This window comes from Protopterus annectens, chromosome 16.part0 (genome assembly GCF_019279795.1).
Source record: "Protopterus annectens isolate FY-2018-M chromosome 16.part0, PAN1.0, whole genome shotgun sequence".
NCBI lineage: Eukaryota > Metazoa > Chordata > Ceratodontiformes > Protopteridae > Protopterus > Protopterus annectens.
In genome coordinates this window covers 636326260-636343288 of record NC_056750.1, presented here as the reverse complement: position 1 = coordinate 636343288, position 17029 = coordinate 636326260, and the positions used below count along the sequence as shown (strand labels likewise).

The following is a 17029-nucleotide window of genomic DNA, read 5'->3' as shown; positions in this document are numbered from 1 at the left end:
TGTATCAATCAGTTTATAGAAACTAATGAGCATTACCTAATATGCTTTCAAAGTTTCCTTCTTGAGGCAATTCTGCATGATGCGGTAACTTCTTTTTAAATCCTGACAAAGGAGAGCCACAGATGACAAGACATTCCTTGATGTATGGTATAGCAACCAGCTCTCTGTAAATAAATAAATAACAGAAAGATACTTGTAAGACATCTGTATGATATTCTTTGATGTGTGGCATGACAGCAAGCTCTTTACATAAAACTAAAAGTTAACAGAAAGATATATGTAACGACATGTTTTATTGCTAGCCATTTAATGTTTGCATGTGGAGGGGTGCCTTGTTAAAGAAGCAAGAGTCAATCTCTGTCTTTTATTTATTTTATACCTTCAAAAGTGGTCCAACTTTGGATTACTGAAGCTTGATTTTCAGACACCAAACTTGCAAACTACACAGTCTGGTCTCCCAGCTTCTCCACCATGGAAACATACAACGCAATTTGCAAGTTAAAAGTGTTTATGGAGGCAGCGTGCACCCCTATGCACCCTCTGATGGCAGAACTCTTTCCCTGCACCCTGTGCTTTAAATATACCTCCTTCAAGATATTACCCGAGTGGAGACAAGGAAAATACATTTATTTTTCTAAGTAGCTGCAACCTTGAATACAGTATAGCTAAAGATCACTGATATGTGGATAGTGTTTCTCCCACATCAGGTGATGCAGGGGGGCACAGTCCTCATAATACTCAGTCTGTGGTAGGTTTGGCTTGGTATATCAGAGTTTGATAAGGTAAAGTAGATCTGTAAAGTTGATAGGGTACCCATTCATTATCTAATAACCTGCTTTATCCTTTTACTGGCTCATGGGAACCTATCCCAACAACCAGTGGGTGCAAGGCATCAAAACTCATTCTATACAAGTTATCAGTTCATCACAATCCATTTAAATTGCAATTATTTACACATATGCAAATACAGAAACAAACATGCAAACATGTAAGAGTTACACACTTGTTCTTTTACATTTGCTTGATGGCTAAAGAAAATGAGGATATAGAAAATCCTTTGGAAAATTTGGAAAAGGAGGACTGAAACATCTTAGAGATTTCCTGAATCAGTTTGTCTCTTTCATCACATGTTTTGATCACCTCTGCAGCAGAGGAGCCAAACGTTATAGCTGTGATGGCTTAGTGGTTAACTGCTCTGACTATAGTGTACAGGGTCCTGGGTTCAACACTAAATATCTGTCCAAGGGAGAATTTAAAATCACATTTTTAAAATAATCTGGGAGATTTCTGTGAATGCAGCCATGCAGACCTCCTCAAAACAGTACCAATGGCCATAGCCCTGGAAAAAGTATCAACAGTCACACACTCATTGCAAACAATGAGTAGTAACCTGTGCAAGAAAAAGAAACTAAGTTAGTTAAAGCAGATTTTTCCTCACAGGAAGAAACAGTAGATAAAACATTCCTCATACTTTCACAATTTGTGAGAGCAAACATTATCACATGAACCTGGCAATTCAAAATTCTGAAAATCAAAGTTGCAGAAGTATACATTGTTTTATGCATGTCAATATTGTTTCCATCCTTACCAGAAAGAGTAGGAATGGAATTAACTAAGTGCTTAGCAGCAGTGGTATCAACAAGTAAGCTACTCATGTCCAAAGTTATTTGAGGAGGAGTAGAGACTGTACATGCTTGGTTTTCTGTTTCTTTTTGACAGGAAAAATGGGGCAAACTGTATTACTAATGGCAGCTGCTGCTTCCTGAGGGATGGGCACAGCATTCGTACACATGGAAATCTTCCCTGTTCCCTCTTCCAGGACAGACAAGAGTGGCTCTCTCTTGCCCGCTGAGGGGATCCCAGCAGCTGCAGTGGATGTAGCTAGCCTCAGGTCCACAGTAACTGTAGGTGCCATACCAGAGGGATCTGGGAGAAATATGAGTGGTCTGAGGTAAAACAAATGGCCACAGCACAGTCATCCACCAACATGGAGGCAAACTGATAGCCTGATGTGGTGGCAGAGGCTGTTTACTTTATTTTTGTTTTTTTTTTTTTATGTCTGGAAGAAAGACTGACTGTGGAACTAGTAGTCTTTCCCATGGTCACACCAAAAATTGGGCCTCTTTCCCAAGGAAGACAAGCAGTATTTGCCGGTAAACACTACCAGTCCACAAAAGTTACTTTTTTGATAGAAAAACACAGTAAAAAGCACTTTAAAACACCATGCTAGCCCCACAAAAGTAAAATAAATTCAATTTCTCCACATAGAAAATGTTTTTAGTTATTTTATACAACTTTTAACCTGACAGAAAAAAAAAATGAGCGTTCTGTTTAAGAGTACATTACAATCTTGAGACAGTCCATTAAAACATAACACTCCTAGCTTTAAAATACGTTTCCTGAGGAGGAAAGTAATAATTAACAAAATTTAGAAACTGGAACATTTTTTTTCCTTGAAAGAAATTTAGCTGCCCAGCAAAGGAAAGCACAAGCCGATTGTCGATCCTTGTAAGCCTCAGGAGTATACTCTTCAGCAGCAGTAAATCTCTGAAGGCCTTTATGCCAAAACTTGTCATTTAGTCAGCTCAGCTCGAGCTGCCTGACAGTTTGGGTGTGTGGAAAGTGCTTATTGAATGCATAATGATGCAAAGTCTTTAATAATGCATGCAGGCCAACACATCAGACTTCAGTAGCTATAGGGATGTTCTGCCTTATGAAGTGTAATTTATAGGTTCATAGACAAGTACCAGGCTAGCAGCTCTTGCAGGACATTTGAAACCTTGACATTTTTCCCTTTCTGTGTTCGAAATAACCTATCCCATTTGGCTACAGATTGGCCTTACCCATACCATGGTCGATAATTATATATTATTCACAATAAGAATAAGTAGGATCATACCATAGATAATTTGAGGGGATCCATGCATAGGATACAGCATTTAGGAAGTGCCTATGTCGACTAGCAATACAGGGAGCAGTCTTATAGGTTCATAGGTTCATACTAGGCTATCTGCCCTAGGGCATTTATAAGCCTAGCCAGAATGTGTTTGGCTTTCGCCACCCATTTTAAATTTATTTTGCTATGCCCTTTTCCGAGGTTAGTATACTGTGCCTCTGTCTAACAGTGACACAGAAGTGATACCCGGGGTAAACCTACAATCTCCCATCCACTCATCAAGATTCCTCTTGAAGAGAGTCAATGAGGGACTCTGCCTAAACTGGACTGGGATTTTATTCCAGAGTGAAGGGAACCTCTGGGTTATGAATCTGTCCCTCCAGCATGTCCTATTTATTTCAGTGCTGAGGTTCAAGTCTCTCGAGCGTAGCTCGATGGGATTTGGATTTTCTGAGGTGCAGCATGTCCATTAATTCCGGGTTGGACATGGCTTTATACGTCAGGCACAGATCGCCTCTGAACAGGTGTTATGCCACTGAGTAGAGCTGGAGTTTCTTTAACCAGGCAGCATATGGCATCTGTTTGAGCCCTTTGATCCTCTTGGTGAGGTACTTTTGGGGTCTTTCCAGTTGTTGCAGGTGTCCGGTAAGGTACATCCCAAAAGGGGCATTGTACTCAATTATGGGCCTGATGAGGGATGAGTAAAGAGGCACGATGACCTCCTGTGATCTAGATGTGAATCCCTTCATAATTAGGTGGGCTATATAAAATGTTTTTTTAACCACTTTGGCCACGTGGTTGTCAAATGAGAAATTGCTATCAACTTGGGTCCCCAGGCCCCTAATTACTTCTTCTGTACTTAATGGATTACCACCTATGTGGTAATTTGTGGGCACTTTGTTTTTGCCAAAGGGGATGACTATACACTTTTTGGCATTTAGCTTGAGGCCATGGCTCTGGCACCAGTTGTCTGTTTCTATGAGGCCCTTTTGGAGGATGCTTGTGTCGGCTGGAGAGTCGATTATGGCGCCCAGTTTGCAGTCATCTGCAAACTTGGTCAGCCACAGTCCTTCCGTGTTGCCCTGTACCTCCGAGAAATATATACCGAACAAGAGAGGTCCCAGGACTGAGCCTTGTGGGACACCACTTGTAACTGGTTTGGAGTCTGACATGGCTCCAGCAATTCTAACCATGTGGGTTCTGTCCTTGAGCCAGTTTGCAATCCATCTAGTGACATAGGGGTTTATATTTAAGCTGGTGAGTTTATCTATAATGCCTGAGTGTGGTATTGTATCGAAGGCTTTTGAGAGGTCCAGGTAGGCTGTGTGGACCACCTTCCCCTCGTCAGTGGCCTTGGTGACTGTTTCAAAGAAATCAACCAGGTTTAAGAGGCAGGATCTGCCCTTAACAAAGCCGAACTGGGTAGGATCCAGTGTCTGTAGGTCCCCAATATCTTTATTTATGAGGTCCATTATGATCCTTTCCATAGCTTTGCAGACCAAGCTAGTCAGGCTTATGGGGCGATAGTTTCCAGGATCCGTTGAGGCACCACCTTTATGGAGAGGGACCACTGTTGCTGTACACCACTCTTTGGGCACATATCCTGTAGTAAGGCTGAGATTGAACAGTAGTTTTATGTTTGGGTTTAGCTCTTCTTGGAGTTCATGTAGGACGCAGCCCGGGACACCGTCTGGTCCCATTGATGCTGTGTTTTTTGCTTTGGAGAGGGTGGCTCTAACCTGAGCATCTGAGATGTCAGGGGGGCAGCACTCTGCTGGGATAGATATTTGCCCTTTTGATGGGGAGTGGGGAGAAGTTTGCGCTGAACCTGTCACCTAGGATGTTCGCAATGTCTGTGGGTTCAGTGTATTTTTTGTCATTTTGGACTAATTCTGAGCATATCTGGGAATTACCACCCAGGTTCCTAACATAACTAAAGAAAGCCTTGTGATTATCCTTAGTGTCCTGTGCAATTTTTCTCTCGAAGCTGGCCTTAGACAATTTTATGAGTGCCCGTAGTTTTTTGCTAATACTGATCAGTGATGCCTTCCCTTTTTGGGATTTTGCTCAATCATTTAGTAGCTTCCTCCTTCTATTGTATAGTTTGTTAATGGCTGGGGTCCACCAGACAGGACTTCTGCCTTTGGAGGATTGGGTCTTGGTTTTATTTGGGATCGCATGATCCATGCATTCCTGGAGGTGTTCATAGAATGCGTTTATAAAGGATTCTGCGGTCTGGGCCGTATTTTCCACAGGCCCGGGGGCTTTGAAGGATTCCACCTCAGTTTTGAGGAGTATGAAATTTGCTTTAGAGAAGTTTTTCACTGTGGTTTTCTGGGCAGGGGGTGGGGTCGGGATGTGAATATCCAGTGAGATTAGTTTATGGTCTGATCTTACCAGTGAGGGATACACTTCTGTTCTGGAGCATAGAGTCCCCATGTTGGTGATGATCAGGTCCAGTATGTTTTCCCTTCTTGTGGGAGTGGTAACAAGTTATTCCATAGCATTTGAGTTTATAAATTCTAGGAACCTTTGGGCTAGGGTGTTGGAGCTAGAGTAATGCTCCCAGTCTATGTTTGGGTAGTTGAAGTCGCCCAATATAATGGTGTTTGGAGAGACCTTCATATTTTCCAGTGTTCTCAGGAAGGCCGAGTGGGGTTCCTGGGTTTGGGAGGGTGGTCTGTAGCAGGCTATAAACTGGAAGGCAGTTTTACCCACTGTTAGTTGCACATGGATAGTCTCTGATGCTTCGTGCTTTGCCACCAACTTGGAGGTGTGGGTATCTTTGATGAATATTGATACTCCCCCTCCTTTTGTGGTTCGGTCCAAGTTTTGGGGCCAAACAGCATGGTATGAGGTATAACCTGGTAGTGCTGGGGTGCTCTCGGGAGCCCTGAACCAGGTGTCTGTTACTGCACAGATATCGATGTTCTCCATGCTAAGGAGAGTTTTGAGAACGTGCATCTTGAGGTTTAGACTTCTGGCATTGAGTAGCATTACTCTTAGTTTCTTATCCCTTGTGATACCTATGGAGGTGGGTTTGTCTTTTGAGCCTTGCCTAAAAAAGGCACTATGGGGCTAGCAAGAGCCTTTGCCAATATCCAAAAGCCCAGGGGTGACAGGTGCAAGCCATCCTTAGCGAAGCATCGTGGCTTGTCGAGCATATCATCCCAAGCTGACAGGCATTGGATCCCCTTTGAATGACATCAGTACTTAAGCCAATTGTTGAAATTGATCATCTTGTCTTCATATTGTGGCATCATTCTTGGTGAGGGTAAGATGCTACTCAAGGTCAGGGTCATACCGGCCTGGGCTACATGCTCAGAGAGCTCCTTTATGTCTCTTTTCATGTAGTCCAGGGAGGTACATCTCAGGTCATTCACACCAGCATGGACAATGACTGAGTCATATTTGTACTTGTCTTGGAGTGACCTGAGTGCTTGTGTTATGTGGCGGATCCTAGCGCAGGCTGCTCACCGTGACCCTCTCCTTGTTCAGCCTGGTGAGCGGGACGTCAGTGTGCCTGACGATAGAGTCACCTATTACAAGTGTATCAGGTGTGTTGTTTAGTCTTAAGGGCTGTGACTGTTCGGCACACTGGCTTTGTGAGATATGTGTTGCACGTGTTTTGTTTTGGGGTAGCGGTTGCTTGGGTGTCTGCTTTGGAGGTCTCTGCTGCTTAGGCAGATCTTTATTTAGAGCCTCGAGTATGTTTTGTGTGATTATGTGTTTGGTTTGCTGTCGTGGTAGGTCTATGTGAGACTGGAATTGTAGTGAGTGTGGTTTCCTTCTCCTCCTGACTGGTTATGCCAGTACTGAGTTGAGAGAGCTTAGCCTCCAGTTTGGCTATATGGTTGCATCTCTCACATGTGTTAGAATTTGTTGGGAGGAGGAGAGGGTTGTCTGAGTACATGAGGCAGTTGTAACATTGCCTCAAGATTCCCAGATTCACCAGCTGGACCAGAGAGGAGATTGACAACTGACCTTTGGACATGCTAGAATAATATTGGGAATTCCTTAATAATTGAAAACAAGGGCCAGTGGGGAGTGAGGGTGTAGTGCTTTTAATTTTTAGTGCTGACTTATATAATTGCTTTAGTGAGCAAGTGCCATGTAACTTAAGTGCAATGTGTTACAGGTAACTTAAATGCAAAAATGACAAACAGTAACTTTCTTTCAAGTGAAACAAGGAAATAAGTACAGTAAGCAATGCAGATATCACTAGTGATCCACAGAAGCTGAGAAGTCGAATTAGGTGGAATTAGCATTCCAGGGAAATAACAAGCAAACAAACAAGCATATAAACAAAGCTAGATTCAGCAGGCCTGGATCTAGTCTATGCTACAGCAAACAAGGTGTACCAATTTCAGTAAGATACAGTTCAAATATTCAGGCACTATAAACCTTTAACCAGAAATTCCCAGCTCAGAAGGGCAGAGTCCAGCCTCTTCTCCCACAAGAGTGCGGACCACGAACCTTCTTAATGTAAAATAACTGGCCTGAAGCCCAAGTGCTTAAACCAGAACTAATACACTTTATGAATAACAGACACTGGGCTCTCAATCAGCAGTTCCCAACTTAGAAGGATGAAAGCTACCTGTCCTGCCACCACAGTGCATGCCACAAACCTTCCTAATGTAAAACAACTGGTCTGAAGCCCAAGTGCTTAATCCAAAAGACTTAGAATGATAGCTACACTTTAATCAAGTTACTACCAAGCAGTAATAAATACAATTGAATACTTTAGAGAATGCCTGGATTAGTGCTCAAGTTACACAAACAAAGCTAGATCCAGCAGGCCCGAATCCAGTCTATGCCACAGTCTATGTCTATGTCTATGTCTTGGGGTAAATGTTCTGTTTCCCATCCATACATTTAGGTTGTGCTTGAAAATGGACAGGGAAGAACTTTGTTTTACTTGTATGGGGAGTCTGTTCCACAGCAGTGGTATCCTCTGCGAAATAAACCTGTCAGAGGATGCCTTGTATGCCAGACAGAGGTCACTCCTAACAGTTTGTATTATAATGAGTACAGTGACAGGGCTTTGAGTCGGTCCATATACGACATGTCGTTTAGGCTATGTTTACCTTTAGTACGGTATCTCTATAGGTGTTCCAGTTGTTTCATCTGTCTCAACAGATACATACTATAGGAGGCATTATATTCAATGACTGGTCTAATGAGGGCTGAGTAAAGAGAGGCAATAACATCCCTAGATCTAGACACAATGCCTTTGTTTATAAGCTGTGCAATTTAGAAGGACTTTCTTACAACAATAGATACATGTAAACTGAAAAGGCAAAACAGACTACTGAAAAACAAAATAGAGAAGAAACCACACAGTAGCACAGAACGAAATGATAAAGCGCTTTTCGTTTATTCCAATAAACAAACTTCTTCAGATCAAGAAAAACAAAAAGTCACAGCTTAAATACTCTCTGGGCTAATACTTACAAAGTCAATTAACTACTTAAGGTGAAAGCTGACTTACAAGACACGCCCTATTTGCAAACACAACTAGACTAAAAACTGCTTTTAAAGTAAAAGCTAAAAATCCAAATAGTCAGACTAAAAGTACAACTAGCGTTGTCTATAAAAATGTGTAAATCTAGCCTACTACTAAGCTAGTGAGGCAAAGAAATAATAATTACAAGTGCATAAAAACTGCTGGTGTTTGTAAAACTGAGTTAATACAAATACCTATGTTAGTGCACTAAACTGTGTATGTTGAAGCACATCAAGTGTGCTGAACACAATTGGTAATAGGTAAAGTATCAAGATAAAACTACAAATTCTCAGCAAAAAATACTCAGCAAAAAATACTCAGCAAAAAATACACATAAGGTCACTGAACCAAGGTGCTCAAGAGCATTAGAATAACTGTGTCGTGCTAGTGTGGAAGTTAACCTGACACAGCCTACCTATTAAGGCTCCTAAGTTTAAGAACACTACTTAAAGAACAGTTCTCATTCAGACCTGGTGAACTGTATGCGTTGAGTCTAATTTGCCAAAACAGCTCTCGCTCTTCTAACTTAAGTGGGAGAGGAGCACCCCTGAAGTCCTGTGTGATCTGGTCAATAATCAAAAATTTAAACATATGGTTGGGATAAACTGAAATGTGTTTTGCTAGTGCATTATCAAGTTTCTGCTTCCTGATTGCATAAGTATGCTCATAAATGCGGTCACGTAGGCGTCGTTCTGTTTTGCCCACGTAGAAAGCTGTACAGGTTTGGCACATAGCTAAGTAGATCACCATTCTTGAGTTACAGTTAGCTCTTAGGTTCAACTTGTATTCGTAATCGTGAACTTTAAATCTATTGGATTCCGAGATGTATTGACAAAAATTACACGCCTGGCATTTAAACATGCCAGCTGTCATTGGTTTTTTGATATTATGTCGTTCAAGGAGAGCTTTGAGGTTTTTTGCCTTTCTATAAACAACCAATGGGTGATTACCAAGTTTTTGGTGTACTTTGTTGTCCTTTTTGAGTAAGTCCCAATTTTTACGTAGTGCCTGAACACAGTCACTACTATTGAGACTGTATGTTGTTATGAATGTGACACCAAAACATTCAGATGGATGCCTACTTGTGTGGACATTTACTAAGTCTGTGTTCAAGGGTTCAGTGTCATTCATAAGAACCAACTCTCTATTCAAGATTGGTTTATAAAAATGGCACTGACGCTTAGATGACACTTCTTCTATAATAGTGTCTAACATTTCATCTGGGTAACCCCGGTGTAAAAACATATTCCTTAGGTGTCCACATTCATTGGCAAAATCACTATCCAATGTGATAATGCGGGCTGCCCTCACTAGCTGACCTTTGACTATCGCCCGCTTCTGATGAAAAGGATGACAACTTGTGTAGTGCAGGAATGAGTTGGAGTACGTTACTTTCCTATATATATTAGTTGTATATTTGTGAAAGCTAGTGTCTTTAGAAAGTAAAATATCCAAGTACGGGATGGCTTCAGTATGGAAACTAGCAGTGACTTTCAAAAAATTCATGGCGTCGGAGAAAGTTTCCCACAGTTTAAGCACATCTTTGGATGATATTCCTGAAGCTTTTAGGAATGCTGCTATAAGCAATGACCAACCAGCTGGAGGTGTTACCGATTCAAGTAACAACAACCAAGTCCTGACCACTTTGATGGCACGACTACACTCGCTTTTTGGGCGTATGGAGAATCTTGAATGGCAAATTAATACTACTAAGACTCCTCCTCTAAATACATCTACTTTAACTGGTACGGCAGTACCGTTAGCTCCGAATGGAGAAGTGCTTCAACCTTTGGCTGCAGTGTCTAGTAACCTGCGGCCTTTCAGTGATGAGGCACGACTATTAGCGAGTGGAGTCATTGGGTCTGATAATTTACAGTCTACAGACCAGTTCAACATTGACTGTGGGCAGAGGAGTATTCCAGCCTTGGAACTACCTATAGTTCTTAACCAGCAGTGTTATACATCTTCTAACTTTCGTTCGGAGTCTGTGATTCGCGTAAGCGACACAGGGGTTACCCGAATCCCGGACATTAACAACTGGTTGACTGACAACTTCACCTTTTCTACAGCATTAGATCAATTACCTTCAACGACTGGAGTGTATCAAGGTGAGCAGGTCAACATTTTTACTAATCTTAAAAACTTTGACAACATTTTAGTGAAACTAAAAAAGACTCAATTAGAGACATCGTACTTTCAAGAATGTTTGAAACTCAAGATAGTTCCCAAAGGCCTTCGCCACCATCAATACCCAACTGGTCTGGTAGTCAATTCACAGTTCCATAAGGACCTTCTTGTACTTTTTGATCGGCAAGGCTTTGAGTTACTTAACTTAATGATCAAACATTATGCAATACTGGTTGAAGCTCTGAGCAGACAAGTGTCAGAACTCGATGAAACTGTTAAATTGGACTCGGAGTTTGTTCGCTATAAATATGAACATAACAGGATTTTTTCTAGTATTGAGCAGTACCTTGGTAAACTGAAAAACAATAAAACTAGGAAAATTGACAGAGACTTGAAGGCTTACAAGGATGAGACAGCTTATCCAAAACCTCCATCAGCACAAGTTTGGCAGCCCCCTAAAAGGAATGTCAAACCCGTTCAACCCAACAATGGTGAACCATCTACAAATGTGAACCCCGCTCAGGCAGGTCGTCCTCTGGGTCCATCCGTTGACTGTTCTAATGCTCCATCTGACTCATATTATGACCTATCAGATCACTCTTGTAACAACAACAATAAAAAAACTGAGCATTACAATCTTAGGTCCAACGATGCTAATTTTTTAGGGGCAAAGCCAAAACAACAGGCGGCTTTTTCTCACCAGAGGAACAAGCAGAAGCAGAGACAGTAGCGATCCATCAAGCCATCGCCAACAGTCCACTGAGAGACTGCCTTGAAGTTGACATTGTTACTACACCAGGGTTTACTGATGGTCAATGTGACCCTTGTTTAACAACTGAGACAAATACACATAACATGTCTGCTGTTTGTAATGAAAGTACTGCTAACACTCCTGTTATACTCATGAACAAACAAGGTGATTTTAATGTATACAACTTCTCTACTTTAAATATTACACCTGAACTAGTTGAGTTATTGTCCAAAGGGTACACTTACGTACTAGCTCAGAAAGCAGATCTGGTCAAATCAATTATAGACCTAAAATTATACGTTAGGAAGCTTAACTTGAACTTGCTGTTTGGAGGCTCTTACCCCCTTGACGACAATAATTTTAGGATTCCTAGTATCTACAACCCCCCACTCCATCCCCTTTTACAAATTTTTGAACTGGTTTGCGAATTAGACATTCGTCAAAACTTCAACAAAACACCACACCATTCAACATTGAGTGCTTATTTTAACAATAAAAAAGAAATGGAATGCCTTGACTGGATTAAATTTCAGAATATTAGATTCTGTAAACCGGACAAGGGAGGGGGTCTTGTTGTGTCTGATGAAGTTGACTATCAAGATAGGATGTTTAGTCTGTTGGACAGTCCTTCATATTCTACCAGCTCGCGTTCTGAAATAAATAAAGCGTACACCACAATCAAAGACCACATTGAGGAAATGTTCATCGAGGGTAGGGTAACACAACACACATACAATTACTTATCAACAACTTACCCTCGTTTCCCGTGCTTGTTTGGTATCCCTAAAATCCACAAGGATGTCCACAACCCACCCATGAGACCACTTGTAGATGGCCGTGGTTCTCCTACCTATCCATGTGCTAAAATCATTGACAACATTTTACAGAAACACTTGGTCAACTTTCCACAGATCTGCAAAGATTCTTGGTCATTCCTTGGTAAAATTAACAAGTTAGATTTCAATGCAAGGTACAATTTCCTTACTATTGATGTTAAAGATTTGTACACCTGCATTCCCCAAGACATAGCAGTGGACTGGGTAGAACAAGTGCTTAGATCTAATGGTAGTAGTGGGAATGAGTTGGTTCTGGTTCACGAATTGTTGGACCTGGTCTTGTCTAACAATTTTTTTACATTTGACAACGTTTATTTGCAAAAAACTGGAGTAGCCATGGGCTCCCCTTGTGGGGCCAGTGTTGCCAATCTAGTCATGGCACAATGGGAACACGAATACGTGTCCACTAACTGCCCATTTAAAGACCAGGTGATTTTTTACACCCGTTACTTGGACGATATTTTTATCCTCCTGGACGGTGACTTGCCCACGAGTGAAGCGTTAGTGGACTATTTTAAATCAACTACACAGTTTTTGAAATTCACTGCTAGTTTCCATACTGAAGCCATCCCGTACTTGGATATTTTACTTTCTAAAGACACTAGCTTTCACAAATATACAACTAATATATATAGGAAAGTAACGTACTCCAACTCATTCCTGCACTACACAAGTTGTCACCCTTTTCATCAGAAGCGGGCGATAGTCAAAGGTCAGCTAGTGAGGGCAGCCCGCATTATCACATTGGATAGTGATTTTGCCAATGAATGTGGACACCTAAGGAATATGTTTTTGCACCGGGGTTACCCAGATGAAATGTTAGACACTATTATAGAAGAAGTGTCATCTAAGCGTCAGTGCCATTTTTATAAACCAATCTTGAATAGAGAGTTGGTTCTTATGAATGACACTGAACCCTTGAACACAGACTTAGTAAATGTCCACACAAGTAGGCATCCTTCTGAATGTTTTGGTGTCACATTCATAACAACATACAGTCTCAATATTAGTGACTGTGTTCAGGCACTACGTAAAAATTGGGACTTACTCAAAAAGGACAACAAAGTACACCAAAAACTTGGTAATCACCCATTGGTTGTTTATAGAAAGGCAAAAAACCTCAAAGCCCTCCTTGAACGACATAATATCAAAAACCAATGACAGCTGGCATGTTTAAATGCCAGGCGTGTAATTTTTGTCAATACATCTCGGAATCCAATAGATTTAAAGTTCACAATTACAAATACAAGTTGAACCTAAGAGCTAACTGTAACTCAAGAATGGTGATCTACTTAGCTATGTGCCAAATCTGTACAGCTTTCTACGTGGGCAAAACAGAACAACGCCTACGTGACCGCATTTATGAACATACTTATGCAATCAGGAAGCAGAAACTTGATAATGCACTAGCAAAACACATTTCAGTTTATCCCAACCATATGTTTAAATTTTTGATTATTGACCAGATCACACAAGACTTCAGGGGTGCTCCTCTCCCACTTAAGTTAGAAGAGCAAGAGCTGTTTTGGCAAATTAGACTCAACGCATACAGTTCACCAGGTCTGAACGAGAACTGTTCTTTAAGTAGTGTTCTTAAACTTAGGAGCCTTAATAGGTAGGCTGTGTCAGGTTAACTTCCACACTAGCACGACACAGTTATTCTAATGCTCTTGAGCACCTTGGTTCAGTGACCTTATGTGTATTTTTTGCTGAGTATTTTTTGCTGAGAATTTGTATTTTTTGCTGAGAATTTGTAGTTTTATCTTGATACTTTACCTATTACCAATTGTGTTCAGCACACTTGATGTGCTTCAACATACACAGCTTAGTGCACTAACATAGGTATTTGTATTAACTCAGTTTTACAAACACCAGCGGAGTTTTTATGCACTTGTAATTATTATTTCCTTGCCTCACTAGCTTAGTAGTAGGCTAGATTTACACATTTTTTATAGACAACGCTAGTTGTACTTTTAGTCTGACTATTTGGATTTTTAGCTTTTACTTTAAAAGCAGTTTTTAGTCTAGTTGTGTTTGCAAATAGGGCGTGTCTTGTAAGTCAGCTTTCACCTTAAGTAGTTAATTGACTTTGTAAGTATTAGCCCAGAGAGTATTTAAGCTGTGACTTTTTGTTTTTCTTGATCTGAAGAAGTTTGTTTATTGGAATAAATGAAAAGCGCTTTATCATTTCGTTCTGTGCTACTGTGTGGTTTCTTCTCTATTTTGTTTTTCAACAATAGATACATGATGGTCAGATGCTATTTCACTGTCCATTTAAGTTCTCAATCCCAAACAACTGGGTCAACTCTTAGGGTAGTCTTGTCAGCGTGGTAATTCATTAGGGTAGTTGACTTCCCAAAGGATACAATAATGCATTTTTTTGGACTTAAGTTCCAGACCATGAATTTGACACCATTTATTTATTTAAGACAGACCTTCCTGCAGGATGGCTAAGTTATTTGGGGATTCAATAACTGCTCCTAGCTTACAGTTATCTACAAACTTAGTCAGCCAGAACCTTTTGGTATTGGCTTTTAATTCAGAAAAGTAGATGCCAAACATAACAGGTCCCAGCATGGAACCCTGGGGGGACTCGTCTGGTGAATGGTCTCTTTGTGGAGGTAACTTCCCCTGTTTTGATTATTTGCATCCTATCTGTGACCCAGTTGGCAATCCAGAAGGTGTCATAGGGGTTTATTCCCAGTTTATTTAGTTTTTTACTATGCCCAAGTGAGGAATTGTGTCAAAAACTTTGGCCAGGTTGAGGCATGTGATGTGTACCATTTTGCGTTCATTCATTGCTTTGGTGACCTTTTCAAAAAAATTCCACCAGGTTGAGTAAGCATGACCTGCTCTTGATTAATCCAAACTGAGACAGGCCCAGTGTTTGGAGGTTCACTATGTGCTGATTGATTAATTCCATGATAAATCTTTCCATGGCTTTGCATATGAGACTGGTCAGACTTATGGGTCTGTAATTGCCTGGGTCTGTGGAGGGTCCTCCTTTATGAAGGGAAATGACTGTAGCTGTTTTCCATTCACTTGGTACAAAACTTGTATTAAGGCTGAGACTGAACAGTGGTGTTAGGGGTGTGGCTGAGACTGAACAGTGTTGTTAGGGGTGTGGCTGAGACTGAACAGTGCTGTTAGGGGTGTGGCTAAATCATGCTTCATGCTATTTAAGATGCATCCAGAAGTCAGGACCCAACAATGCATTATTTTTAGTTTTTGATAGCACTTTTAGGACTTGGTCTTGTGCAATAGCTGGAGATGAGACAGTTTCAGGTACATCTTGAGGGACAGACAGAGGGGAGAAACTGGTAAAGTTAGAGGTAAATTTATTGGCCAGTGGGTTCAATAGATCCTCAGTCTCGATGTAGGTAACATTGTTCACAATCAGCTCAGCACATTGTTGCATTGTGCTTTTTTTTTTTTTTTTTTTTCACTAAATATTTTTTTATTATTTCAAATAAGATGTCTTAAACATTACATGAAATAAAGATAAATAACACATTTACAATTCTAAAACATTACTAACTTCAAACCATTATATAACTATTTACATTGGTGTCTATGCAAATAACATTGAAATTCTATATTATATAGTTAGAAACATAAGATGATATATCTTCTTCAATCTTTTCGAGTATTTCCAGTACTTTTATCCAAGAGTAATAGTAAGAAGTAGATCTTTTAGTTCTGTTCTTCACTGTTAATATTTCCATGTGAGCAACTGTTGTTGTTAAAGTCTCAAATTCCTTGAACGTAGGCAAAGCCTCATTTTTCCAGTGTATAGTTATGATTTTACGTGAAATTGCCAATAGTGACCATAGGATTTTAGTGTCTTTTTGGTACACAGTTTGGAATAGGAGAGTTGAATAAAATTAAAGACTTTGTTAATTGAAAATTATCATTATAAACAGTCTGAAAAAATAGTTAATGGATTTCCAGTACATATTGAGACATATACATTCATAAAAACATGCTGCCAATCTGCTTTTATCTTGGTATGGCATCTCCAACATTGATCTTCAATAGAATACATTTTGGCTAACCTATGTGGTGTATAGAAACTTCTGTGTAGATATCTCCAAGTGAATAATTGCCAGTATTTTGATAATGTAGAAAATTTGGAAGATTTTAGAATATTACTTTTTTCTTCTTCAACTGGAGGATGGTTGTTTATTAAAGTATAATAATCCCAGTATGATTTTTCATGATAGTTTTTTTGTTTTTTAACAATTTTATAGATATTAGACAAATAACCTGTACCCTGATAAGGCTGTTTTGTGATAAGAATAAGGTATTCAATGAGTTTTGGAGCTTCATGTCTAACTGAAGGTTGCATTTGTTCTATTTTATTTATAAGAAAATGCCTTAGATTTTGTAAAAATAGCCAATTGTCTTTATTTATATTATAATTATAAATTATCTGTTCCTTTGTTAGAATGTTCCCTTTCTCTATAAGTTGATGCCAAAAGAGCAATGTTTCTTCTTTAAGTATATTTATTTTAGTTATTTGGAATGTATCTAGAATATTTGGTGTAAAAGCTATAGGGAAAATAAGAAAAATCCAAGAATTAATATTTGGTATTTTGTTTATATATGTTTTGAACACTGAAAGTGTAGAGCTTACATAGTTTGATGGCAATTTTTTAATATTATTCCTTTTCCCTAAAAAATAATCTTTTAACATCCATATAAGGGGTGATGGTATTACTGTTAAGTTGTCTTGTATGTGATTATAATTGATTTCTATGTAAATCTGCTCATGGGCTTGTTTCCATATAGGTGTGTATGAATTATTTAACCATAGTGTTATGTTTTTAATAACAGATGAGGTAATATATAAATCAATATCCGTAAATTAATTCCACCATCTTCCCAATCTGGCAAATGTTTATTTAAGGCTA

At 39.8% G+C, this 17029-nt stretch overlaps 1 protein-coding gene across 2 annotated transcripts in view; it reads right to left on the bottom strand.

The window, feature by feature from the left end:
• Positions 1-17029, bottom strand: part of STKLD1 (serine/threonine kinase like domain containing 1) — a 636164-nt gene that overhangs the window by 240386 nt on the left and 378749 nt on the right. For both annotated transcript variants that reach the window (XM_044057819.1, XM_044057820.1), the window contains one exon: positions 37-164. In XM_044057819.1, coding sequence (XP_043913754.1) covers positions 37-164 — 128 coding nt within the window. The remainder of the gene's footprint in view (positions 1-36; positions 165-17029) is intronic.